Raw genomic sequence first — 27,118 nt, 5'->3', positions numbered from 1 at the left:
AAAGAATAGAGAACAAGATATGTGTCGAATTCTTAAGAAGCTCAGACACTTTAACATCTCAGTTGTCATTTGTGTACAGACAGCAAAGAGTTTAAGTAAGGATGTTAAAAGAATACTTACTGACATAATACTTTTCCCCGGATTGTCCGAAGACGATTTCATGGAACTTATGAAAGAGTCCATGGTAGGTAAGTTTGACAGACATGAACTATGGGAGAAGTACAAAGTCATACAAGACCCTCATACTTCTTTCAGAATTCATATCTACGCAAACAAAGTTCAAATTGTGTAAATGGTCAAGCTTGAAAAATAAAGAGTTCATCTACCCTACTTGTTTGAAGTTGTCAAAATACTCTGTTATTTTTTCTTTCAGTAATGTTAAGTCTTCTTTGAATGTAAGTATTGTACAACCTTTAATATCATAGTGTGTTTGAGGTAACGTATCTTGAACTATTTGTTTCACATCTTCATTTGGGGTCATTGAAATCGGTAAGTTTTCGCAATAGAACCAATTTCTGTCAGATTTGTAAATCTTAGCAAGGTCGTAAAAGCTTTTGTTGTTTCTTCTGACTAAATGCAACATAACCATGTCACTGTCTTCTTCTTTCTCCAACTCTTCAGTGTAAATCATATACTTATAACTCTTTTCCTTACCTTTTGGTACCGAACGTGGTATTCTTTTCTGAATGCTTTTGTCTTTTACTTCAAGCTTGTTTTCCATCTCTCCACGTTCTGCTTTATATAGTTCATCTAACATCATGAAAATATAACAAGCATAACGAGGTGAAGCCCATATTGCTACAGCGTTTACTAAAAGTCTATGAATATAATAACCTTTCAAACCAGGAGCCAAATTCTTGCGATTTTCGTACGGAATCTCTTCCCCCGGTTTTCCGAGGGAAGCAATCATATGAGGAAATTCTTCTAAAAGTTCTTTTGTCTGTTGGTTTTCAAACCAATGATATGCTTGCTTTGTAGAACGAAGAGCATTCATTATACTTTGCATTTGGTACATAACGTCTTTGACTGAACGAATGAGTCTCAATTGTTTGTTATACTGTATGTATTCGTATTCTTCATTTATAGCTTCATGGACTATAACTGTTGTTGTGTTCTCTGATGTTGACATTACTGTCTTTACATACAAAATAAAAATTTTTCTTAGAAAAAAATTAGCGTTATTTTTCTAACTAATGAAATTCATTATTTTTGTGCTGAATTCAATAAAAATATATTTTAGGGTAGATGGTTAGATCTAACCCGATATCTAACCTCATTTCTACCCCAGTTATTTTATAAACGTTTTACATGGTAAACGTTGTTTTTGGAATTTTGTGAAAACTCAACGGTTTGACACATGCCCTAAAATTATTTTACTCAGAATTTTGTGCTGAATTCAATAAAAATATATTTTAGGGTAGATGGTTAGATCTAACCCGATATCTAACCTCAGTTCTACCCTCATTATTTATAACCGTTTTACATGGTAAACGTTATGAATTCGTGAGATTCTAAACAGTTTTGTAGCTTCTATTTCTTCGCTGAGGATATCAAAAGTTTTAACAATGCCGAAGGTTTCTTTATACTTCTTCTTGACGTCAGATAATAGGAAATCGTCAGCAGTTGGATAGTTTTTGTTCAGAAATGACAGCATGTCCATTTTATTTTCTACCGGCTTCTCTGCTTCTTTCTTTAAGTCAGCATAGTCGTTTCGCATACGTTCTATCTCTTTGACGGAGTAGTTATATTTCCTCATTGCTGCTTTACATTTAGAACATTGCGGATTCATTTTTGCGTTATACATTGAAATAAAACCAGCTAGAACAACCAAGGCGTCAATGGTTTTCTTTAACTCAAAGGCTGCTGGTTTTATCTGTTCATTCCATACTTTACCTCTTCTATCTTTATCTCTTATCTGCCATACACATTTTGCAACTAATGAAACAAAGTTGTCGTATGTCTTAAACTCCCCCGATTTATATATGTCAGAGATGTTCTTATATACCATGTCGCAATCTTTGTCCATAACTTTATGGTTGCAATGATACACTAGAAACTCATAATTTACCTTTCGTATGAACTTCTTTATTTCTACTGAGTCGGTTGGTTTCACTTCTATTTCATCGAATTCAGGAATAGTGAGTTTTTGTTGTTGGATTTCAGGCAATTTGGGTAAATGGTCAATAATGTCCTGCATGTCATAAAGATATTCTTCATTTTCTTCATCCTGTGCGGTACAGTCTAAATTACTTGTTAAAAGTTCTTGCTTTATTCTTTGTATTTCTGTTACAAAACTATATGAAGAAGGAATGAAGCTTTTCATCTCTACTAACATAGATGTTGGATTCATGACTAACGAGTTTGGTGCTGTTGTTTGAATTGTTGTTGTGCCGATTGTTGAAATCATATCTTTTATACAAAATAAAAAAATAAATAAAAATAAAACTAACTTTATTTTTTCTATCTTAAGGAAATTCATGAAAATTCATGAGGGTAGAAATCGGGTTAGAAATCGGGTTAGATCTAACCATCTACCCTAAACATTATTTTTGGTGTAAATTTCATTGACTGACTGACTAACTGACGGCACAAAGTGGCTTAACGAAAACATTAATATATAAAATTCATGAAAATTCAAGACCTTTGGGTCTCGCCGCTTAGCGGCTGAGGGTAGAAATCGGGTTAGATATCGGGTTAGATCTAACCATCTACCCTAAAAATTATTTTTGCTGAATTCAGCAACAAAATGAATGAGGTCAGGATGTATGTAAATACCTTTGAATTCATTTATAACGCCCTTAGTAAGCTCATAAAATGCTTGTTTTGAGGTTGAGCCACTTTTGGCTTGACCGTATTCTTTCATCCAAAACTCAAGAATTTCCTGCATGAATTTTGTATAAAAAGCAACAGTCCGAATTCCGGCGGTTGCTATATTCTTCACAAAATGCCTTATAATACTCTTCCCAGGACTTATTTTCCAACAACTTTCTAAAGTCTTTCCTAAACTGCTGACACATATTTGTTGCATTAATGTAACCATCCTTGTCTCTACGTAAGACTTCAATACCGTTATAAGTGCCTTTTGTGAATGTTTCGCCATTAGATTTGTTCGTGAACGTTTTTGCTTCGACTGACATTACTGTTCTTACATACAAAATAAAAAAAATAAATAAAAATAAAAGAGATATAAAAATTGCTCACATTTGCTCACATTTTGGCACTTTTTTGTACGTTTGTCAAAAAATTGTGAGGAAGATCTCACAAAAATAGTCAAAATGTGAGCAAATTTTGAGAAGTGCTCACATTTTGACATACGATTATTTTCATACGTTTTTTTGATGAATTCTAATAAAACTTCATTACCACTTTCAGAACGAAGCGTAACTTTTCAGCACGTAACGCTCTATCATGTGTAGTGACATATTATTCAAAAAAACTCAGATTGCTTATCTTATAATAACAATTTCATTAGAAAAAATGCACGATTTCACGCTAAAACTTTGAAGCAATTCTTAAATTCGGATAAAAAATCGATATGTATTACACTTTAAACTTCAAAAAATGGTTCAAAATTTAGACTTAGTTTATCTTAACAATATAGCAGATTTTAAGCCGAACAAGTAGGAGTAATAGAAATATCTCTTGAAAATAATTACAATTAGTAATATGTAAGTCAAAGTTCGAGTATTCTAATAAATAAACGTTCCGGATTTTCTTTACTACAAGAATCAATACTTAATATATAGAAGCAACAGTAAAAACTTATTAGAGATTCAAAAAGAAAGTTGACTAAAGAGAATCTTTTTATATAAGTAATTTTATTTTTTTGAAATACGAGATCGAATAAACATGTATTTTATTTTATTACTATAATAATACGTTTTTACATAGTAAGAAAGTTTAGAGACTGAAATGAAATTAAAAATTGAGAAAAAAATAAAGCTTTTCTATAAAAATTCATATTAATATATAGTATAATGATATTACAATTTATTGATAGTTGTGTTAGAAAAAAGGTACATTCACTATTTTTGACAAAATTTTAAATTTTTATGGGGTTGTAAATCTTATAATAACTAGATGAATAAGGAATAAATCCCAGTATGATGTGCATCATTATATTAAACACTATATGTAAGGCTGGTGATTCTATTAACACTTATGAAGATCTATAGTATTTGAGCAGATAAATTTGATAATTTCCAAAACTCTTATATTTCAAAATTAAAGTGTGCGAATGCATTTAAATGAGAGCAAAAAGAGATTGATGCTGTTAAAACTATGTGTTAATTTGCAATTATTTCGCATCACAAGAACTACCCAGTAAATTCGGCTATCTTTCTTTGCAATTATTCTCCATTATACATATAATATAATGGTTAGGGTTTGAAGAAAAGTTACTAGAGAATTATTGACTTTTGAAATAATGCAGAATTTTACTTGAAGAAATCATTAATTTATGAGTTCCAAATTGCTAAGCATGACGAAGGATCATTAAATTTGCTACAATTAAATACACTTATTGCAGAATTAAGATTTTTGAAATTAAAAGTTTGAAATATTGCCTTTTTGAATAAAAATTTAAATTTTATTATATAATCATGATAATATCTTATAGAAATTAAAAGAAAATATTTTAAACCATTCAAATATTTTGAATGTCTTATCAATTTAAAATATTAAAAGATAGCTTGATTTTATCATCATTAGTTGTTATCAAAGTTTTCTTTTTTGATGAACAACAGTAAATGATTTGTTAATTACTTGTCTTCCTTTTTCGCAGCAAAATCGAAAGTTATGATGATAATCTTGCTCTCAATTTTGAAACTCTCTGATTTACAAGTAAGCATTCCTTTGGAAAAGCAGTCCTATTCTGTTTTCAAGATATTTTAAAGCCTCAATTTCATACAATGCGCAGATCTATTCGAAATTGCAAGAACTCTCAAGAAAAATGCAGCAGCAAAGAAGATTCCATAGTTTCTAGCATCAAAAATTTACAACCTTAATACAACAGTTAAAGAGAAGCTCGAAAAGAAAATATTTAACCATAAAGCTGGAAACCATTCGATATCTACTATTGGATCTAATAAAAAGTTAATTATAACATATTTAACATGCTATTTGTTGACTTTGTTCCATTATATTACCATATATATCTTTTTGAAATCTAAAATATTTTTACAATTTTAACCATGTGTTGTTGAAACCATATATCAATCTTAGCTAAAGTATAGTTTATGAGTCTGTCACCATCTAACGTATGAATTTTCAAAAATGTCAAATATGTTCATTTTTTCTGTAGATTCAGCCATAATTTCACGTTGTTATACTATTCAACTATTATTTAATATTTTTATCGATTTAAATATATGATGAGATGCTTAGTTCTCCTGGAAATCGATTTTTAATCGCAATTTTAACTTTCCAAAAAAAATTCAAAAATAAAAATCCCTCTCAATTTTCTAAGTTTTATAACTCGCCAAATCTCTAGCCAATTTTTTTGGCCCGTATAAATATTGTTTGGCACTATATAGGGATGCTATTTATCATATTTTCATCCCATTTTACTGTTATCGCCTAGTGAATGTACCTTTGTTAGAAAAAATATACAACTAAAATGTCAGTTTTAAAAAATTTAAAAATTATATTAAAACAATAGTCATTGAGGATGGTTAATTGCAAAAACTCAAGAAACTATCATTATCTCTCTTTGCTTAACACATCTACAACTGGAAACATCATTCCAAATGAAGTTCCTCAGTCTCGTCAAAATTTCTCTCTCATCTACAACAAGCTTAACTCAAAACTCAAGAAACTATCATTATCTCTCTTTGCTTAACACATCTACAACTGGAAACATCATTCCAAATGTTGCATTCAAGAATCCTATTATTATTCTTTCTTTCAATCTTTTATATTTACTCTTTAAATTCTAATATAATATAAATTCTTCATTTCCTTTGTTTAAACTTTTTTCATTTTAATACCATTTTATCAGATAGTAATTTTTGTTTTTCTCTGACCAAAAATCTTCTCAATTTAACTCCACCTTCACAAAAATTCATTGAGTTCTCTCAAAATTCTTGTATTTTTGGTATACTTAAAGTATCATCTTCAAATATTTTTTTGGAGAAAATTGACTTTGCATAATATCGTAATACTTTTTAAGGCAGATAGATTTACCGTAAGTTGAAGAACTTTTAATTTGAACAGAAATTATTCAACAAATATTCTTTTTATTTGATCAATAAATTGTAATATCATTATACTATATATTAATATGAATTTTTATAGAAAAGCTTTATTTTTTTCTCAATTTTTAATTTCATTTCAGTCTCTAAACTTTCTTACTATGTAAAAACGTATTATTATAGTAATAAAATAAAATACATGTTTATTCGATCTCGTATTTCAAAAAATAAAATTACTTATATAAAAGATTCTCTTTAGTCAACTTTCTTTTTGAATCTCTAAATAAGTTTTTACTGTTGCTTCTATATATTAAGTATTGATTCTTGTAGTAAAGAAATCCGGAACGTTTATTTATTAGAATACTCGAACTTTGACTTACATATTACTAATTGTATTATTTTTCAAGAGATATTTCTATTACTCCTACTTGTTCGGCTTAAAATCTGCTATATTGTTAAGATAACTAAGTCTAAATTTTGAACCATTTTTTGAAGTTTAAAGTGTAATACATATCGATTTTTTATCCGAATTTAAGAATTGCTTCAAAGTTTTAGCGTGAAATCGTGCATTTTTTCTAATGAAATTGTTATTATAAGATAAGCAATCTGAGTTTTTTTGAATAATATGTCACTACACATGATAGAGCGTTACGTGCTGAAAAGTTACGCTTCGTTCTGAAAGTGGTAATGAAGTTTTATTAGAATTCATCAAAAAAACGTATGAAAATAATCGTATGTCAAAATGTGAGCACTTCTCAAAATTTGCTCACATTTTGACTATTTTTGTGAGATCTTCCTCACAATTTTTTGACAAACGTACAAAAAAAGTGCCAAAATGTGAGCAAATGTGAGCAATTTTTATATCTCAAAATAAAACTAACTTTATTTTTTCTGTCTTAAGGAAATTCATGAAAATTCATGAGGGTAGAAATGAGGGTAGAAATGAGGTTAGATCTAACCATCTACCCTAAACATTATTTTTTGGTCCGGGAACAACTTTCTCTCAATTGGAGCTGTAGCATACTCTTTGCGTAAGCGGTTCAGACCTTCTTCGAAGTCTTGGTCTCTCTTCGATTGAGATTGGAATTGGAATTGCTGGGGTGGAGCTTGCTGGAACAACCAAGGGTTGGGGAAGTAAGGCATAGGCTGAGGAGGGTAGTTCGGGAAGCCTTGTGGTGGGTAGTAACCTTGAGGTGGAAATTGGTAGTAATTCGGAGGTACTTGCTGGAACTGAGGTTGCTGAGGAGACTGTTGTGGTTCTGCAGCTTTCGGTTCTTCTGGCTTTGGAAGGCATTCAGGAAGAGGAACGTCAGTCATCCGTTTGTGTCCTGTCGTAAGGAAAAATTTTTCCTGTCGGATGGAGGAACTTTTTCTGTCGGAAGGAAAAACTTTTTCTGTCGGAAGGAAAAACATTTTCTGAAGTTCGACCAAAAAGTTCTCAATTTTCGAAAATTTGAATGGTTTACGGACGGACAACTGAAAGAGTTCTTCCTGTCGTCGGGAAAAATTTTCCCTTTGTCGGGAAAATATTTTCCTGTCGGATGGAAGAACTTGGAATGCAAGAAAGACTTGACGAGGCAATTTACCTCATTGAACTTAACGAGCTTGTTAAAGACTTCCTCAGGCAGAATGTAAAAGGCAAGCTTGTTAACGGTTGGTTGTCTGGAAGAGGTGCGCTGAAAATCGAAATTGAAACCGGAATTCCAATTCAAATACCAGAAAACACTCCTGTAGACGACATAAAGGAGATGAAGAAAGAAGTCATTATAAAGTTCTTTGCCAAGCGCCCATGGATACAACTTCCAAACAGAGAGAACCCTTTCCCAAGAATGAACCAAATTCTCAGAGCACTGTTCCACTTTTCTGGTCAACCATTCTTTATAACTACAGAAGGCGACATTCAGCCAGTTCAGTAAACATCTCATTTTAACTCACTTTTTTTATGTTTTTTGTGAAAGTGTCAAAAATAAATTGTTTTCATGAGTTTTCTACGATGTTAGAAAAAATGTTATTTTCTAATATCTTCACATTCAATACTTTTTCAGCACTTTTCCGTAGTTATATATGAAAGACAATTCGAGATAAAAGTAATAGTACAATGGAATAATATGTTGCACACCATTTGTTGTGAACCAAACTTGAAAGTCAGAGAAACTGTTACTAGGTGGTTCGTAGAATTTAGAAGCAAAGTCATAAAGGTCCTTACCAATACATAGAAAACTATTGTTGCTTGAACTGAAACTTGCATGACACATAACATTTTGAGGGTCAAACACGTTTCTATAAACCATCAAATCTGCTGGTGGAAGTATAAATTTAAATGGACCATCTGGTGGTAATGGTTCGTTCTGGTTTAGTAACCGAAGAAATTGTGCCCAAGAACGTTTGTCTACTTCCCAAAATAAAAACTCTGTATCTCTTGGAGGGTTAATTTCAATCTTTTGAAATGAAACGGTGGAGTTCATCTTGTCATATTCTAGTTTCAGTTAGTATGTTCCATTTAGTAAAGAGTCGTATTTTTCTTGAAATTCCCAATAATATTTGTTCATTTGAGTTTGAAAGTCATCTAGAGTTTTCTCAAGACTTTCGTCTGAACGAACTGTAAAGATTCTCATTTCGTCAAATTTGTCTATTAGACCATCAGGACCTTCATACTGCCCATGAAAATATACTGCGAACATAAATGCGTTAGTTCTATTTGAAAACAAAACTCTTCTAAATCCTATTGCCTTTGCATCTGAAGGACTTTGAAGCCAACGAATTGGATAGTCAAACCTGTATGCTCGGGATGAAATTTCTTCATCTGAAATAGTCCTACCAGCATTTGTAAAGATATAGTCTAACGGTTTTGTATCTGCTACTTTTGTTCTTTGTTTTTCAACCTGAAGCATTTAATATATGTAAAAATATATTGTTTTAAAATGGTATGCCATATAGCTTCTTGAATTTGTTAAGAAGTATTTGAACGTATTTTCCATCTGTATCTCTAGTGTTTACATAAGCATAGCCCGCCTTAGTAAAATATACTTGTAATTTCCTATAGTTTACGCCGGTATAAAAGTAGAAAGAGTCTTGTTCTTCGCTATAGTAGTAAAACTCAAACGTATGCTTGCCATAGTCTGTAATTTCAATTGTTTCATCTTCTAGTTCGTCGACAAATTCGAATACAATATCTCCAAATTTGCCTTTGTTCTTATTGTTTTCAGAACGAGTGACCCAACGTAAGTTTTCAAGTCTATTGTCGTTTCTTATATGGTTTATATGGTCTACAAAAGGTAAATTGTTAGGATTCAGTATAAAATGAGTTGCAATGACAACATGTTTAAGATAGTGTTTTCCACCATCTTCATAATAGCATATCCGTCATTTCGCTCCCATTCGCTTAAAACTCTTTTTGTCTTTTTGTTTCTGACTTCAAATGACTCACAACAGTGAATTTTATATTTCTCATCTAACAAACAAGTTTCCCAACGGTCTTCTCCAACAAACTCAGCGTACATTTCAAATAAAATAAAAAAATGTCACTTTTTAAAAATAAATTTTTTATTTCATGCAATGTTTTATTTCTGTGCCGTCTTCAAGTATGCCCCAATATTTCCTTTTCGATATTACATGAACTTCGGAAAATACCTTATCTAGCTTAAAACAGCCCATCTTTTCACCGACCATTCCCATTTCAATGAGTTTGTTGTATCCTTCTTCGTTCGTCATGAGTGCGTCAATGCTCTCATAGTAAACCTTCACTTTGGATTTGACTTCGGAGAAGAATTTGTTGTAGTTGTCAAGGACTGCCTTTGCGAACTGAGGGTAAGACCAATGTTCGACAATAGGTTTTAATGTGGTTACTAAGCCACTTTGACCTTGAGTGAATTCGTACTTCAAAACAAAAGGAGAAAACCTTTCAACAAAGTTGTCGACCTTCTCATAATGTTTACTCTTCATCTCTTGAGGTTTCTTAATGGAATATCCCCATGTCGAATTCATAAGCAATTTGAGTGTCATTGCAAGTTTGGGGTTTGAAGCTTTCCTAATATCATACAGTTGTTGTATGACTTTTCCAACTGTATAGTTCCTTCCCGGGAACTCACCATCTTCGTTTGGAATTCCAGTCGGAATATATTGGACAAACCTCATGTATGCAGCGTTAAGGTCGACATAGTATATCTTTTCATCTGAGTCGAACTTGTCGCAACCAATTGGTCCAGTTTGTGGAAATTCAAGTGAGTCTCTTATCTTCTGAGAAACTTCTCCTGTTATCTCATAAACATCGTCGAAGCAACCTGTTTCATATAAAACCTTCTGACCTAACTCAGATGCTCTCCAATACAATTTGACGTCAATTGGATGTCTCAATGGAAGTTTGTTTATAGCATCTTGAAGTTCTTGCAACCTCATTGGAAGTTCTTCTGGTTCAGGTTGGTATCCGAACATACCAACCCCTTGTGGAACTGTGTACTTCTTTTGTACTAGAACTTTGTCTGGAACAACTTTTGGTCTTGCTAACAATGAAAAGTTTGTTTCGTCTTTTGGTACAAAAGTTTCTGTCAGCTTGTCATCTGGAATTGGTTCCAACAAACCTTTCTCGAAAAGAATGTTTACAGCTCTGACAATGTTGCACTTACTTTTACCAAAGAATGGGTTTGTAAGACTTTCGTTCAACATGAAGTGGTTGTGGACAATTACAATCTTCAACCATGGTAAGTCTTTGTCAACAACATAGTCGTCATGTGAAGAACCTTTAGCTGTAGGTATGTTGACTCGGATATTGACATTTGCCAACGGTGCAATTTTTGCCAATTGACCTCTGAGAATGTACCTTGTCTTCACACATGACTCAAGATACTTCATCTTCTCATCTGTAACAAGACCAGAGTTCCTTAGACATGTAAGAATACAAGGTTCATTGACAATTGTTTCAATTGAATTGTAAATTCCATACCTTGTCAAGTCAATGTCAGACTTATTTATGAACGGGAAGTATCCAGCATGTTGTCTGACTGCTTGAGGGTTAGGTTGGTACCATTCGAACTTGACACTTGCAATTCCTTCAATTGCATTCAAAATGTCTGAGTCGGAGTCAACCATTTGTTCTCTCTTTGTAGTCTTGAAAGCGTCAAGAAGTTTTGCGGCTGTTTGTTCATTGCCATGTGCATAGTAAATGTGACCATCCAAATCTGTTATGGTCAATCTGAGATTGTGTCCTTTCTTATTTCCGTCTTGAATTGCAGCAAGTACTCCCATGAAGCCTTTTTTGTTCTTTCCTTCGTTAAAGTTTACTGTAAAGGTTCGACCAGATGTAATTTGACTTCTAACTTCACGATACTTTTCATATGCATATCTTGTTCTTTCCATGGGAGCATGTGCGTCTTCACCTTTTCCTTTTTTTCCTTCTCAAAGGATGCAATTGTTCGTCATGTTTCCAGTAGAATCTGGCAAAGCCGTCGTGTCCTTCAACTTGAGGTTCACTAACATCGAAAGGCATGTCCATAAGACGTTCTTCTTCTAACCTCTCTAGTCTGTTTGGATAATTGGCACGTGCTGTTTCCAAATCCATTTCGTAGCGAAGACCAGACAATTTGTCATAGACTTTTATGGGTCTTCCCTTCCTATATTTAAACTTCTTCGAAACTCTCCAACCATATCTTTGTAACTCTGCTTTTATTCTAGCAGACTTTCTATCCATTCTATATGGGGGCATTTTTATAAAAATAAAAAAATTTTTTTTTTTACTTTACATAACGCCTGCTGCCATAAGTCTTTGACGCCAACCCATACCAGCTAATGAAGGTTGACTTGGTTTAGTTTGGAAACTAAACTTTGGTTTTGGTTTATCTTCAGTTTTTGGTTTTTCTTCTTCTATCGGTTTTTGTCACTTTTCGGTTCCTCTGACTTTACTTCACTTGCAGGAACAGTTGTGTCGTCAACATCTTCATAAATATCATATGCCATTTGTTTTTGTTTTCCTTTCAACTTTTTGTGTTTGTTGTAAAGTTTAGAATATTTCGACTCTAAGTCAATGAGATGTTCTATAATGAACTGTTGGTCAGTGAAGTAAACTTTTCCATCTGTTGTCTCGAAAGCTCCTTCAGACTTCAATATTTTATTTGTGAGAGTCTGTTTCTTTTTTGAGATACTAGCCGTTCCATTTCTATGAAAAGTGACTTTATAGTTAGGGTTTGTATTTCCAGACCTGGCACTTTCTATTATTGAATTTTTCTCTTCATCTGTAAGTTCTTTGACAGGTTTTGACAATGGTTCTGAACTTTTTGTTTTGGTGTCAAATCTACCGTTTCAACTTCTTCGGTCATTTCATCTCAGTAAAAAATTTTAGTTTGGTTTGTTTTCAACTGGTTGTTGTTGTGGAGGTGGGATGGTTCCTTTAATAATATCATTCAGTTTCACATGCTGAGCCTGACTATATGGTATCGGTTTAAATGCTGGAAGCCGACAAATCCATCTTGAACTCATTTGTCTCAATGCTGCATTGTTCATTTCATCTCAATAAAAAACTTTACATTCCCCACGTTTGAGGCGGTTGAGGTTGGTTATTGTTTACCCATTGTTGTGCATGGTTATATCCTCTGTTAAAGAATCTTTCACCTTGGTCCATATAGTGTCCTGCTTGGTTATAGTAGTCATTTGCTTTGTTATAATAGTTTCCTGCTTGTCTTCCTACATTGTCTATCCATCCTTGAACTTTTCCTCTTGTTTCAGGATTTGGAATAAGATTTGTTGCATCTCGTGCTACATCCCAACCTTTCTGTACAGTTTGTATAATAGGTTGTGCTTTCTCTTTAAGTATACCTAATGTACTCAAAATCTTCCTTCCAATTCCAAATGCACCTCTGGCTATTGTTCCACTGCGGGTAAAAATCTAGATGCGACTCCTGCTAATGCGCCAAATAAACCCATTTCTTATAGGGTAAAAAATGACGAATCCGAACAAGGACCCTATGTTTCTAAAGCGACAAAGAAAGCACTCATGATAAAAATCTTTAGTTCAACACCAAATGCTTGGTTTATGGATATCTTGGAAAACATTCCGAGGTATAGAGAAGATGGACCACCATACTGGTTAATATTTGTTGGTCAAAACACAAGATACTGTGAAGCCATACCATTACAGTCCAAAGCTATTTTAGATATCTTAGCAGCTTTGACAATATTCGTTGACAAATACCATCCAACAAAACTGACATCTGACTGTGAAAGTTCTTTCAAATCAGATGATGTAAAAAACTATCTGCGTTCAAAAAATGTAAACCAATATTTCATTGTCGACCAAAACCATTCTGTTCTTGGTGTCATTGACGGATGTATAAAAATGTTAAGAGACTTAAACCAACCACAAGGTGGTGAAGCAAATGAAATGTCATATGACGACAAATATAGACACTTCTCCCAGGCAAAGATGAGACAAGTTTTAAATATTTACAATAACCGTAAACAAAAAGGTTTGGGAAACCACTCCCCTGAAGAAATGAAAAACAACCCTGACTTAGAGAAAGACCATATATTTAATAATTTAGTCAAAAGAGACAAACAAGAAAGAATGCCGGGCTTCAAACTTCAGAAAGGTGACAAAGTAAAAATAGAAATACCTAAACGCGACCCATATGAAAATACTATTGACTATGAAAACAATGGGAACTCGACAGGTACTCACATTCGTGTTCGTAAAAATAGAAGAAAGTATACAAGAGAATATTATGAAGTTTTAGGCAAACATGGCAAAATGTACACACTGCAAGCAGAAGATAAAACTACTATTGTCAGACCTCGTTTCAAACTTGTCAAAGTTCAAGGTGGTATACTTTCAAAGACAGTTCCTAACAAATATAAGACAACTCCTGACGAATATGCTAAAGAAGTTGAAAATGACGACTAAGCAATTCTATACCATGCGTAAACTGTCATGTAAGGTGGCATGTATTCTTTACTTTGTCCCGTTGTTTGCGTATATCCTGAAACGAAATGTGTATGGTTTCCTTCTCCTGCGTGTCATCCCAGTAACAATTTATAGCAAACTTAACGTCGTCTTTAACATCATATCCTTTACCTTTTGTCATTCCTGACCAATCCCAATATCTATGCTTATGCCAACCTGCTTGAGATGTACTTAAATCTATGTAATGACTGTGTGCAGGTAAATTTTCACCTGAAATCGTTTTACTTCCACCTGTTTCCTTTGAAGAGTTTGCACAATACAAAAACCTGTCGACTATTTGTTCCCATGCACCAACACCAAACATTACTTGAGGACCTCTTGCATCCATAGATGTATAAATAGAACCTACTGGGTTCATTAAATCAAACATATGAGATATTATAGGATTGTCTTTTTGAACTTAAAATATAGTGCAACTATTTCAGGTTTCTTCTGGTTTGTGTCAGAATATTTTTTATAATATAATCTTATGTTTTCAGGGTAGGTACAGTCTTGACTATAATATTTATTTCTGTCATCTGTATAATAATATACTATTCTCGTTTTTTCTATTGCATTATATCTTTTATATCTATAATAATCTAAATATAATGTTAGCTTTTGTTCATCTACATGTGGTGTTCTGTCGTCATCTCCATAGTCATAATAATGTGGTGCCGGAGCTGGGTCAGGTAATATCATATCCACCATTTCATAAACTCTTAAATATTTCTTTTGTTCGTCTCCATATAAGTTTAAGTAGCAGTTGTTGTCTAATGGAACTTTAACTTGTGTACCATCATTCTTTTTATAGCTTACATACATTTCATTGTTATTTTTCGGAATGAGTTTATACCGTGTACCATTTTTTAAGGACTGTACCAACTGCCATCTAAAATATTTATTTTCTTCATTGACAGAAAAGTCACCAACAATAGTTTCAATATTTTTTGTTCCTATCAAACTTTGGTATATTTCATTGACATATGTTTTATCTGCTTTATTTTCAAGGCTAACGTTTAAGTCTGTTATTTCAGAAGATGTATGTGTATGTCCAACGGCACTTTTCCTGTTTAAGGTTTCTTGTAAGTTTGTAATATTTGCAATGGTATGTGTATGAGTCTTATCTGCTTTTGTCTCTAATGTTTCCTTAAGACTTGGTATTTGGTTAATATAATGTATATGAGTCTTTTTAGAATATTCGTTTTCAGCTCTTGTCACTTCACTTGACATTTTATTGTCAACATATGTTTTGTCTGCTAGTTCAGGATGAGTATGTTCTTTTGTTGCATAAGCATTGTTAGCTCTTTCTTCTTCTTTTGCTATTGCATCGTCTACATATTCTTTGTCAGCTTTGTTGTCAACATCTGCTTTCAAAAGAAGTTCATTTATAGGTTTCTCGTTTAAAGTTCCTTTTGTTGGATTTATACAGACAGTATTGTTCTTATTGTCTTGAAAGAGAAACTCATCTGTTATAGGGTTTAATGTCAGTTTTAAGTCACCCCCTTTCAATGACTCAGATATCTTAGAATAGTTTGAAAAGTTTGTTGTGTTCTTATTTAGAGCTTGCATAATGAGTTGTCGGTTGTGTTGTATTTCTCTCATAGACGCTGTTTCATTTGACATTTTTATTATAGATAAAATATGCTTCCAATAGAAAAAGAAAATTCTAGAGTTGCTACAACTAAACCATTAGATGAACTTTTTACTAATGTAGGTCAAAAGTTTGAGACAGATACCGTAAAGCATGAAGGCTATCGTTTTGACTACCCATTAAGATGGTTAAGAGACCCATCTGTCACAAAAGCTATTGGCTTTCGAAGAATAAAGTTCATTTCAGAAGCCATACATGGTTTCCCATTTACGGTCGGTTTTGAAGTTCGATACTATAACAAAGAAAACGTATGTATGAGAAATTTGAACAAGGAAAACTTTTACAAGTTAATTTGCTTATAAACTTAGAAACAACTCTTCAAGCTTTTCAAGAAAAAATAAACGATATCTATATTGAATATGCAAACCAGTTTAACATTGACGAAGGAGAATACCATCTCGATATTATTTATGACAGGAAAAATGCAACTGTTAAAATCAATAAAATAGAAGACCTTGGAGAAAACGTTTATATTTCTACAAAATATAACAACTTGGCATGGTATAGATTTATGAGGATGTTAAATCAGCCTGCAGCATATCCAGTACACCCGGACTATTATGAAGTCGAAAAACCTAATGGAACATATGAAAATATTTTCGACCCAGATGCTATTATTGTTCATGCTTCATTTTCTGGTGCGCAAACTCTTTCTTATGTCTGATGAATGACTTTTACGAAAAACCTACAAAGTTATATGAACCGCCGAGTGGAAGTATTTCAGACTTTCAAGTATGGTTTACTACAGATGGAAGAAAAAAGAATAATTCCATTATACCATGCGTTTTACTTAGAACTTAGTTTCATATACAATTACTATCGAACGATAAAAATATAATTTTTTAATACGGTTGAGGTGTTGGATTTGGTTGCCAACTAGACTGTGGTGCAGGTTCAGGCTGTTGTATAACAGGAGCTTGCTCTTCTGGTTCAGGGTCTTTAGGTATAATACCAACGAACTGACCTACTCTTTTACCAATATTTTTGACACCGTTCCATACTCCTCTTCCGACAGATTTTATTCCATTCCATATACCTCTTCCAACATTTCGAAAGAAGTTTCCAATACTACTGAAGAAACCCATTTTACTAGTAGTAAAAATCTAATGTCCACCTAGTCTCTTACGTTTCCTGTTGAGTTCCATAGCATTCTTTAACTGGAGCTCATACATTCTGTTTCTCCTCTGGTAGAAAACATATTCTGGGTCAACTCCTGTGTTCGCGTCATCTGCATAAAGTTGTTTATATCCCACTTCAGGGTTTGTATAAAACTCTTTCCATCTCATATTTGCATACCATGGTGGCAAACCTAACGCAGCGTCATTTGACATGGCAGTTTGCATTTGTACATCTGTTGGCACTTGACCATAGTTTGCCATTGCAGTTTGTATTCTAACTTCATTTGGAATATTCTCTGGGTTTGGTTGTCCAGGTTGCTGTGCATTCGCTAAGTTCTGTGCGTCCATTTAATATTAGATAAAAATATCTCTTACGAGTACATATACTGAACATTTGCAGGCATTGGTTCATCTTCATATTCTCTGTACTTTTCTGCCACGTCAAATAAATAAATGACACAATGGAAAAAACCTAAAACAAGTAGTCCTATTTCAAACCACATTTACTTACTAATAAAATTTCTTTATTGTGACACTTTCTCCAGTTTATAGGACCTCTCTCATATTCTATCTTGTCATATATAAACTCATAGTCATGTATGTCCTCTAACCATCTCATAACGGTTTCCAAACCACTTTTATCGGATGTAAAGTAAAAGCATGGATGGTTATGTATAACGTCTAAAGTTTCTAAAGAGTCTCTCAAAGTCCAGTCTACTTGGTATTGAAATCCCATGTGTTATAGAACGGCGGGTCCACTATAAAGAAAATATTTTCCTTGTCTTTATATTTTTCATACAACTCTGTCCAATGACATCTCACAAACTCTATACCCTCAATATATTTTTCTATGTCCTCTTTGAAAACATTTGTATAGTTAAGATATAAAACTTTTGACATAAGTGTTTCAATGTCATGAACTCTTATAGCACCACTATATAATAGTCTAGCAGATATACTATTCCAGTCTATATATTCTGCTTTTTTCAAAACCTCTCTCACAATATTTTTCTTATCTAATGGTATACGTTCCATCTTACCTATAGGTATCTTTTCTTTTAACTCTTTCAATATATTATTTGTGTCTGGAATATGTTTGAGACGGTCCATATAGTTGTCGAAGTTATTGCATATAATCTTTGAGTCTGGGAATATTGTATGACATAAATGGGATATATAGAAACTTCCACCGAACAAATCTACAAATGTTAGACCATTCGGTAGTTTCTTAAGTTCTCTCAATATAATATCTTTACATCTACTCTTATTTCCAAAGAACGGTAACGGTGGTTTTGTAAAATTCATTTATATATAATAATAAAAATGTTTTTACCCGAAAAGTGACAGAAAAGTGACAAAACATGAAAACATATATAATTTGTGAAAAGCGATATAAAAAGTGGCATTTAAAAAAGTGACACCATTAATATGATGTAAATAACAACGGTTTTGGTTTTGTTGTAAACAGAAATTCATCAAAAGTGACACCTCAGAAAAGCTAAAATATTGAATTTTTGGAACTTTTGATAGAGCACGTTTTTAAATATTAATTAAAGTAAATGTATATTTTGTAAAGATTCTTTTTAATAAAAAACAAAATTTTGAAGAAGAACACAAAATCTTCTGAAAAATAATATCACACAAACTCATATTATTTTCTAATATATAACTATTTTATATAAAAATCAAATTTAATGATCTTAAAAGCGAAGGATAAACCTCAAAATTTACGAATATAATGAGTGGGAATATAATGCTTATCTATCATAAAACCATATGAAATATTAATTTTTGCTTTACGCCTAATTTTTGACGACAATTAGCAAAAAATGTTAAATGTTAACACTCAGTCCATTTGAATATGAAAAATAAAATTGACTTTGATTAAATGTTTTTATTTATCATGCAATTCTTCTTGCGACCAAAGTTTTGAATAAAATTTCAAAAAAATAAGATAGCTTAAAAAATAATATACGGTAGTGTTTACTAATAGATGAATAGTATATAAATTCTATTAAAATGGATTTGATCCAAAAAAATATAAAACCAAAAATAATTGTTATAATTTAAATGAAGAAGTAATTTAAAACGATTTTATTTATGATCAAATTTTATATATTTTTTTGGATCAAATCCATTTTAATAGAATTTATATACTATTCATCTATTAGTAAACACTACCGTATATTATTTTTTAAGCTATCTTATTTTTTGAAATTTTATTCAAAACTTTGGTCGCAAGAAGAATTGCATGATAAATAAAAACATTTAATCAAAGTCAATTTTATTTTTCATATTCAAATGGACTGAGTGTTCACATTTAACATTTTTGCTAATTGTCGTCAAAAATTAGGCGTAAAGCAAAAATTAATATTTCATATGGTTTTATGATAGATAAGCATTATATTCCCACTCATTATATTCGTAAATTTTGAGGTTTATCCTTCGCTTTTAAGATCATTGAATTTGATTTTTATATAAAATAGTTATATATTAGAAAATAATATGAGTTTGTGTGATATTATTTTTCAGAAGATTTCATTCTATATGCCTATGAAAAGTACTCTCAAAACTAACTTTTTCCTAATTATAATTAAATCTAGAATATTGTATTATGCTTAGTATTATTTCATTTTTCTCATTCAATTTAGAATTTACAAATGTCAAAAAATTGAGAGCTGTCACTTTTGATGAATTTCTGTTTATTACAGTTTTGTCACCGGCTGGTCGGCTGGGGTTCGGTCCTCCTCTTGGGTCTTGGGCAAAATTTCTTATGGGCTAGAGGGCGCAACGCGCCTGGAAGCCCCGCCTACCTGACCTAGTTAGTGAATATTTTTCTTGTGTGCTTTTACTTATTTAAGTATTTAGTATTATTACTTAAAAATTTTGAACATTTATTTTATAATATTGAGATTTAAAATAAACTATTGCTCGATCGTATCTTTATTTGCTCTTTTAATAAAAAATCTAACTTACTATTGATTAGATATTGATTTAAAAAAAATAATATAATAGCATAATAAAATTTCTTTATTTCCCCGTACAAAGATATAGCCGTAACAAGACATTAACGTTTGGAAAGTAAATTTGAAAAAAAGTATTATATTATAAAAGAAGTTACAAATTTTTAGAATATTTTTGTAAAATAAGAGCAAAAAGTAGAATGCAAACTCTTCGGGTACTAAAACCTGCCATTAAATTGAGATAAATAATAGATTTTGTAAAATTTTGTTGTAATTCTTGTATCAGTCTTGCCTTGAGTATGAGTTTGAGTCTACCCTTGTTTCCATATTGCCTATTCCTGTTTTAACGCGGCTATTCCTATTCCAGTTTTTGGTGCTTTTCTATGATAACCAAATTGATTTGGTTATCATAGAAAAGAGACCATTATAATGCTTAAAATTAATTATGTTTAGGGCCGGTTTATTGGAATAAGGAAGTTTATAATACGTGAACACTTGTTTCCTCATCGAAAAGTCATAACGCATAAAGTCGATGTTTCCTTAGTACAAAAAGTGACATATGACGCTTAACTCTTTATTCCAGATAATGACCATATTTATGGGATTAAAAAGTTTAGGAAGCTTCTCCCCATTATTTCCTTAAAAATTTGACAGAAAAAACTGCGCACTTTTCAATTCTGATTTTTTTGAAATAGTGAATAGTCTTTATATATGTATTAAAAGGGCTTCAAATTGATGAAATTATTCATGCGTTTCAATTATTTTTCAAATGTTTACAAAAGATTTATTTTTTCATAAAATTCTGCAATGTCGATTTGCGAATGTATTGAACCGCCATCTAGTCGCAATATGGAAAGGATCATTCCATCAGCAAGCATTGTTCATTCCACAGAAAACGTTCCAGCTTCCGACTTTAATATATCCAAAAACACTGAAAAAGACGGTAAAGGGCGTTTTGCTAATAGAAGACTTTCTTTTGATGTCAGAATATTTGCTGGTGTCCACATGATGCCCCCAGATGATGGTCAAAACAACAAATTTGTAATCGATAAAACTACTACGTCCAAATCGAATATTCAATTTAAGATCAGTCGCTCTCAAAGGAGTGGAACTGTTGTTCAATTTCGACCAGAAAATAACGAGCCCGAAGTACCGACCGTACATTCTAATGGCGATTTCATCAAAATCTTGAATGAACCAAAGAGTGACTTTGTCCCGATTCAAAAAACCAAGCTTCCCAGCAAGTTTACAGTGGATATCTCAACAAATACACCACAAACAAATCATCCTTATGAAGTCAATGATCTCATTCAATTTTAATCCCATTCACATTTTCACCACATTTTACTGTTTGTCTTTCACTCCCTTTTTCAAGTACCCATGAATACCTACTCTATACTAAATATTTTTTTCTTTTTAATACGTATTAAAGCATAGAGTCTATCAAATTTCATTCACAATTTATATTCGTGTTGAGAGAACATATGTTTATTAAGATATTTTTCTAAATATAAGGAATAATCAAGAATCACTCTATTATTGATATTCAATGAGAAAATTATAAGAATGTATGCTAAAAGATAAAGGTTTTGCCTCTATCAAATGTGCCATTGGATAGATTCACCAAACAATTAAAAATACCACCAAATAAAATTCCATTTCTTAGGCCAGTAAAAATCTGTGTTAAAACGTTGGCATAATTTATTCTGAATTTAAATTATATGAATAATTAAAATTACAAATTTGATGCGGCGACTTATATGACAATGTTTATTCCATCATTAGAAGATAAACTAAAATATATATTGTTTATGATATAAGATTATAAAATAATCCTGTAGAAGATGTAAAAATCCATAAATTGTTCGCAAGAATTCGATGTATTTCTTGTCCTTATAAATGAATTCTGATTTGTTAATGTCTAGGCTCTATGGTTGACTCTCTTAGCTTCAATTAGATGATGATTAATCAATTGTTGTTAATAACTCTCTTTTTTGAAGGGTCAAGCAATGAGCTTGTTAGTCATCATCAAAATTAATCCTCTTAAATGTATTTGTACCCAACATATTTTTCATTACTATATCTAAGGCAGACATGGCCATGCTTATATTCACCATATTATCCTGGATAGACCTATATGATATTGACTGATCCCGTACTACAGTAACCTTTTTTCCAGTAAAGATTGCTGTTCTCAAGAAGCAGAAAAAGATATGTTCCATTTGAATTTCAATAACATAAGTTTCAGGCTGCATAAATATCAAATTTGCCATAAGAGATCCATGAACAGCCATTAATAATTTAATTTCATTGAAATATTTTATCTGATCCACGATTCTGTCATAAAATATTCCTAATTCAAATGTTGAGTTCGTGTACTTGCGTGATGCTTCTTCTATTAACATTTCAATGTTTGCAAGATATCTCGACATCCCTCTTTTTCTATTAAAAAACACTAGGCGAGATGGCTTAACCTTATCTAATGAAAGAGAGTTCACTATGTTTTTTCTATGATTAAGGATTGCTTGATATGAAATATAATCGCAATATGGAGCAGTAACTGTATGGAGTTTTTTAGCATGGAAATAAAGGTCATCACCATATATGATGCTTGACTTCTTAACGCCAAGAATACTTAAACAATCAACAACAAATTGAGATATTCTCGGAATCGCAATGACGCTTTGGTTCAAAACACTCTTGGGTATATACCACATGAGTGGAAATGTTTCTATCATCCAGTGGCCAAAGTCTGATGAGTGTTGGTGGCCAATACAAATTACGTTATCATAACTATTATATTTAATATCTATATATGGGTGTTCTTTTGATGAGTAATTATAAAATCTTGTCCTACAATTAACGTTTTGCATGTATATTGAGTTGTTAGAATAAAATGAAAGATCTGTTCTGCAAATAACATTCTCATATGTTGCATAGTAGATAGTTGCAAAGGCAAGGGTAAATAAATCTGCTGTAGTTGCATTTCCAATATATTCAGGTGAATAGATAGAAAAGTCTTGATATAATCCTCGAATTATGTGTACACTTGTATTGTATGGTAGATCTTGCTTTATTACTAATTGAGGAAATACGTATCTGATTTCATTGGAATAAGAATTTGGATTCGAAAGCTGGGGAATTCGCTTACAAATTCGTGAAAGCAATAGGATAGGAATTGGAAGTAAAATTGCTGCCAAACTTATGCTTTTGTAAGTGCAAGGAAAACTAAAAATCAAATCTGAAATTTTGTTTTTATAAAAAATGACTGAATACATGATTCCATTGAGAAAAAATGCGAATTTTTAACATCAAACATAAATAAACAAAAGAATTTTATTAAACTCAATAAAATTAATATAAGAAATTAGGAAATAGTCGACTTGCTGGGTCATCTTGCATGACAAACTCTTTTTCATGGTAATCTGTTAATGTTGTAGGTCCCCATAATGTGATATAATAATCAACACCACTTGTAGCGAGTTGAAGGGATTGTTGATGCACTGCAACAATATTTGTATTGCCTTTGTGCATTCTCTCGACTCCACAATCACCTCCTACGACTTTTCCGTCAGTTGGATCGTAAATATAAACTTTTCCATCATCACTTCCGGAAACAACCCATTCTCCAAGCCAGTTTATGTATTTATCTGTCGAAATACTACGATGAGAAGTCAAACAAAGTGCAGTTTTCGCTTGGATATCAATGATATGAGCAACTCCATAACGAACAGTCGCAGCGATCCTATTTCCTGTTGAATCATATGTAGCTCCTGTCACTGGAGCGTTTCGTTTGTATTCATGACGCATTGAAAATTTTATTGATTTTGAATTATTCCTTAAATCAACGAATCTTATGCATGTATCGCCACATCCCATGGCTATTGTATGTCTGTCGTAAGGGTGTACTGAAATGGAGTAAAGAGGAGCAGGAAAACTTGACATCAAAGTTCTATTGTCACTGGCAGGTTTTTGTATTGGTCCACCGCCGGCACCTTGTGGTTCTAAGTTAAGTCTATCCAAATTGCTTACAAGGAACTCGTAGCTTTCGTATTGATAGTCTTTTTCTGTTAATATTGGTTTTGTTTCGACAATTCCGTTATAATCTAATCTAGTATCGAACAATCTGAGTGTTCCGTCATACGATGTGCTTAAAAACGTTGTGCTATCAATTGGCTGAACAGCTGTAATTTTTTGAACATGATGTGCTGAAAATCTTGTGGTAGTTGTTGTTCCATCGTTATTTATTTTTGTAACGCATACTTCTGCATCATTTGAACCCGATACAAATGTATCATCTGTTAAGAATGAAGCACCAAAAACATTTGTGTAGTGAGGACGTGTTCTAACTACTGGTTCTTTTACTGTTCTCCCTGGTTCCCACATCCACACACTGCCATCGTCGCATCCTGTCAGTAATCTTTTGCCTGGATTGTCAAATTGACATGTATTTATGCATCCTTTGTGGCCTTCTAATTTTGTACGCGCTTTAAATCCGTATGATAGTGATTTGCTCGATCTGAACTCTGTCATAAATAAATCTCTATCCTCTAAATAAGAGGATAAATTCATCTAGAATTGTCACTTTTTGGTGTTTCTTTTTCATCAAAATCTCTCATTTGTTCATCATTTCATATATAATCATAGCTGCTATATTATGAATATGATGCATAGACTTTGTTTGTTGCTGATACTCCCTATGGATCGCACTTATAAAAATTGTGTTCATATTAAATCTAAAAAATAACGTTCATTGATTGACGTGTAATATTTCATGCTGATAAATTTTTTAGTTCTATGATTAAGAGATATGAAAGCTAAAAAAAGTAATTGAACTCATTCAATTATGAAGAATTTAATAAATAAAAACATGAGATTCCATATAGAATGAAATAAATACACATTTTATTGGATAACAAACGTAAAAGTGTCAACGAGAAACAAAATTAAATTTTGTGTATAGGACCTTTGACAATAATATCTGGTAAACATGTTTGATCAGAGCCCCAGTTTAATGGGATATCAACTTCAATATCTGTAAAAGCAACTTCCGTGTTTAAATTTATCACATTTGACAATCCGCATTTATTATCAAAGTCAATTACATTCGTTCTATATTTTATTTCTGATTGATTGATAAAAGTGAATATTGCTTGCCTAATATTACAGTCACACTGTTTTTTAAAGCTCACTTTTATTTCACTTGCAAATGTAGGAGTTCTTGCTTTGAAATGAAGAATTGGAGCTCTTGATTTTATTATAAAAGAATCTTCATCAATTGATGAAGATAATCCTTTTCGATGGTTATTATATTCTACGGTTCTCTGAGTATCAATACCTGATAGATAAATGTCTTTCTTTTCAGTGCCATACTTACTTCCAGATGTGGGATCTTTAAGAACTTTTGCCGCATTTAATTCAATTTGAAGCTTTTCAATAACAGATAACTGCTTTTCAATTGAATCTAATTGCTTGTGTAACTCTTCATGTTGATCAGCGGATAAAATAGTAACAATTAAAATTGGTAACATAAAATATCTTTTTGACACTTTACTCGACAAAAAATTATGTGGAAATCCTATCTTCCAAATGTTAGTTCTACCTCCAATTATCAATTTTGATTTAATAACAACTCCATTTCTAATGATTAAGAGTCATAATAACAACTATTCAACCATCCTACATATCACATTTTTAATAAATCAGGAATATCTATATAAATTATGTTGGGTTGCTGGGATTAGGCATAATTGTTCTTAATCAATCTATATGCACATAGGAATATATTGTAATAATGTTAATTGTTTAAAAGAAATTGTAAAAAAAGTGATAAAATTAAACTATTAGAGATTGAACAGAATCTAATGTAGCAGCAAGTCCAACAATTGCGTTGTATTGGAATCCTTCATCTGCCGTTTTAACGATCTTTGAGTTCTCGTTGTTGATTATTTTGATTGCTATCGTCTTTTTTAGGTCTCTGAACTCAAATTTTCAATTGAATATATTATCAATATAGATAATATACTATTCATGAAAACGTTTGTGAAATCAATTTAAAATTTTTCATCGGTTTTGACAATTTAATATAATGAAGTTATTGAATGCATTTGTATTGTTTTTTCATTGGATTTCTATGATAATCAGTTGCTTCATTAAAGGCCATCATTCAACAATAGAAGAGATAAAACCAAAGAAGCTCGAAGAATTCAAATAAAAAAGTAAATTGCCAAATCTTCCAGAATGGATAACTGACTTTTCAGGAGGTCGTTTCTTTTCGTTCGATCCTGAATGCAGGTTACTGAAATATATTAAGTCTCATTTCCCTGAACAAACAGAACCTCTAAGCCGTGAAGAAGAGAAAATGGAATTCAGAGGCTATGGTATATATGTTCTTCATGACTTTTTATACTACAACAAATTTGCTAAGTTAGATGATGATGACATCAAAACATTAGGAAGTCTTTTGATCAAGATGATTATTAACCAGATCAATGTTGCGGATGATGTACTCCCGAAGGATACATTCAATGCGTTTGGATTTCTTTTTGGAGGAATCTTGCACAGATATGCCAAACTGGAAGGTGCAGATAAGGCCATTATTAAAGACATCGAAGCATTCGCCAAATGTTTCCGTTTGAGAGATGAAATTTTGGTTTATCATCCAATAACCGGGGAACCTTTCTTCTATTCAGATGGGCATCACTTATGTTTTGTTAAAGAGAAGACTTTACCTCCATTAACAATTGTTGAAAATGATCCTGTTTTTGACTAAATTTAATTGATAAAATTTTTATTGTTTTAAAGTAAGTCTTGATATACAACATCTGAATGTATTATTACTTCAGACTTTCTATCCTGTAAATTAGTTAGAATTATTATGTAACAAATTCCAATAAATTATTGAAGCTAATCTATTGGTGATTTTGATTGTTGTTAGTATTCTCTATAGACCAATAAGAAATGATCAAAAACTAAAAAACAATAAAATAAGTAGTAGGATAGGATGGGCTTTGTGACTTTTTTTGTAAACGTAAGAATTCATACAATATCGAGCGATTTTGTATCATTTTTTTAACATATTAATTTTAAAATAATTTATTTTTTTATTCTTACATAAATGACCCAACAAGTAAAACCAGATAAAATAGATTATCGAATTTTAGAGGATGGTGTTCCTGTTTATATTCAAAGATTTAAAGGGAAGCAATATTATAGAATTGTTTAAATCCTGAATGGGTTAAACTTCAATTTAAAAATCAAGATTT

At 31.9% G+C, this 27,118-nt stretch overlaps 13 protein-coding genes and 3 pseudogenes across 16 annotated transcripts, besides 4 other annotated features; 5 read left to right on the top strand and 11 right to left on the bottom strand.

Moving 5' to 3' along the window:
- Positions 1–15,312: part of a mobile genetic element that runs on past the window's edge.
- TVAGG3_0703000 (KilA, N-terminal/APSES-type HTH, DNA-binding family) lies at positions 323–1,129 on the bottom strand (the record flags this gene model as incomplete). The annotated part of the gene is made up of 1 exon (XM_051243454.1): positions 323–1,129. The coding sequence occupies one exon, from the start codon at positions 1,127–1,129 to the stop codon at positions 323–325; it is 807 nt and encodes a 268-aa protein (XP_051090041.1).
- Positions 1,469–2,407, bottom strand: TVAGG3_0702990 (organellar and viral DNA polymerase type B; the record flags this gene model as incomplete). Its single annotated transcript, XM_051243453.1, has 1 exon — positions 1,469–2,407. The coding sequence occupies one exon, from the start codon at positions 2,405–2,407 to the stop codon at positions 1,469–1,471; it is 939 nt and encodes a 312-aa protein (XP_051090040.1).
- Positions 3,182–7,058: a mobile genetic element.
- Positions 7,146–7,604, bottom strand: TVAGG3_0702960 (uncharacterized protein; the record flags this gene model as incomplete). The annotated part of the gene is made up of 1 exon (XM_051243452.1): positions 7,146–7,604. The coding sequence occupies one exon, from the start codon at positions 7,602–7,604 to the stop codon at positions 7,146–7,148; it is 459 nt and encodes a 152-aa protein (XP_051090039.1).
- TVAGG3_0702950 (uncharacterized protein) lies at positions 7,733–8,107 on the top strand (the record flags this gene model as incomplete). The annotated part of the gene is made up of 1 exon (XM_051243451.1): positions 7,733–8,107. The coding sequence occupies one exon, from the start codon at positions 7,733–7,735 to the stop codon at positions 8,105–8,107; it is 375 nt and encodes a 124-aa protein (XP_051090038.1).
- On the bottom strand, positions 8,678–9,082 carry TVAGG3_0702940 (uncharacterized protein; the record flags this gene model as incomplete). Its single annotated transcript, XM_051243450.1, has 1 exon — positions 8,678–9,082. One exon carries the CDS (start codon positions 9,080–9,082, stop codon positions 8,678–8,680), a length of 405 nt encoding a protein of 134 aa, XP_051090037.1.
- On the bottom strand, positions 9,108–9,691 carry TVAGG3_0702930 (annotated as a pseudogene). Its single transcript has one exon. A coding segment is annotated over exon 1 (584 nt).
- On the bottom strand, positions 12,519–12,683 carry TVAGG3_0702920 (uncharacterized protein; the record flags this gene model as incomplete). Its single annotated transcript, XM_051243449.1, has 1 exon — positions 12,519–12,683. One exon carries the CDS (start codon positions 12,681–12,683, stop codon positions 12,519–12,521), a length of 165 nt encoding a protein of 54 aa, XP_051090036.1.
- On the top strand, positions 13,213–14,079 carry TVAGG3_0702910 (uncharacterized protein; the record flags this gene model as incomplete). Its single annotated transcript, XM_051243448.1, has 1 exon — positions 13,213–14,079. The coding sequence occupies one exon, from the start codon at positions 13,213–13,215 to the stop codon at positions 14,077–14,079; it is 867 nt and encodes a 288-aa protein (XP_051090035.1).
- Positions 15,313–15,762: 450 nt separating the features above from the next.
- Positions 15,763–16,555, top strand: TVAGG3_0702890 (annotated as a pseudogene). The gene has a single exon. A coding segment is annotated over exon 1 (793 nt).
- Positions 16,556–16,614: 59 nt separating this feature from the next.
- TVAGG3_0702880 (serine threonine-protein phosphatase family) lies at positions 16,615–16,857 on the bottom strand (the record flags this gene model as incomplete). Its single annotated transcript, XM_001322532.2, has 1 exon — positions 16,615–16,857. The coding sequence occupies one exon, from the start codon at positions 16,855–16,857 to the stop codon at positions 16,615–16,617; it is 243 nt and encodes an 80-aa protein (XP_001322567.2).
- An 18-nt stretch (positions 16,858–16,875) lies between these two features.
- Positions 16,876–17,216, bottom strand: TVAGG3_0702870 (annotated as a pseudogene). The gene has a single exon. A coding segment is annotated over exon 1 (341 nt).
- A 1,130-nt stretch (positions 17,217–18,346) lies between these two features.
- Positions 18,347–18,384: a mobile genetic element.
- A 1,177-nt stretch (positions 18,385–19,561) lies between these two features.
- Positions 19,562–19,598: a mobile genetic element.
- A 1,042-nt stretch (positions 19,599–20,640) lies between these two features.
- On the top strand, positions 20,641–21,483 carry TVAGG3_0702840 (uncharacterized protein; the record flags this gene model as incomplete). Its single annotated transcript, XM_001309499.1, has 1 exon — positions 20,661–21,173. One exon carries the CDS (start codon positions 20,661–20,663, stop codon positions 21,171–21,173), a length of 513 nt encoding a protein of 170 aa, XP_001309500.1.
- A 76-nt stretch (positions 21,484–21,559) lies between these two features.
- Positions 21,560–23,131, bottom strand: TVAGG3_0702830 (protein of unknown function, DUF563 family; the record flags this gene model as incomplete). Its single annotated transcript, XM_001309498.2, has 1 exon — positions 21,872–23,131. One exon carries the CDS (start codon positions 23,129–23,131, stop codon positions 21,872–21,874), a length of 1,260 nt encoding a protein of 419 aa, XP_001309499.1.
- A 30-nt stretch (positions 23,132–23,161) lies between these two features.
- Positions 23,162–24,569, bottom strand: TVAGG3_0702820 (protein modification by small protein conjugation or removal; the record flags this gene model as incomplete). The annotated part of the gene is made up of 1 exon (XM_001309497.1): positions 23,208–24,386. The coding sequence occupies one exon, from the start codon at positions 24,384–24,386 to the stop codon at positions 23,208–23,210; it is 1,179 nt and encodes a 392-aa protein (XP_001309498.1).
- Positions 24,570–24,741: 172 nt separating this feature from the next.
- Positions 24,742–25,448, bottom strand: TVAGG3_0702810 (uncharacterized protein; the record flags this gene model as incomplete). Its single annotated transcript, XM_001309496.1, has 1 exon — positions 24,800–25,384. One exon carries the CDS (start codon positions 25,382–25,384, stop codon positions 24,800–24,802), a length of 585 nt encoding a protein of 194 aa, XP_001309497.1.
- Positions 25,449–26,200: 752 nt separating this feature from the next.
- TVAGG3_0702800 (uncharacterized protein) lies at positions 26,201–26,636 on the top strand (the record flags this gene model as incomplete). Its single annotated transcript, XM_001309495.2, has 1 exon — positions 26,215–26,625. One exon carries the CDS (start codon positions 26,215–26,217, stop codon positions 26,623–26,625), a length of 411 nt encoding a protein of 136 aa, XP_001309496.1.
- Positions 26,637–27,118: the final 482 nt, after the last annotated feature.

This window comes from Trichomonas vaginalis, chromosome III (genome assembly GCF_026262505.1).
Source record: "Trichomonas vaginalis G3 chromosome III, whole genome shotgun sequence".
Lineage (NCBI taxonomy): Eukaryota > Parabasalia > Trichomonadida > Trichomonadidae > Trichomonas > Trichomonas vaginalis.
Note: the sequence above shows the minus strand (reverse complement) of the source record. Positions and strands in the feature narration are given on the sequence as shown.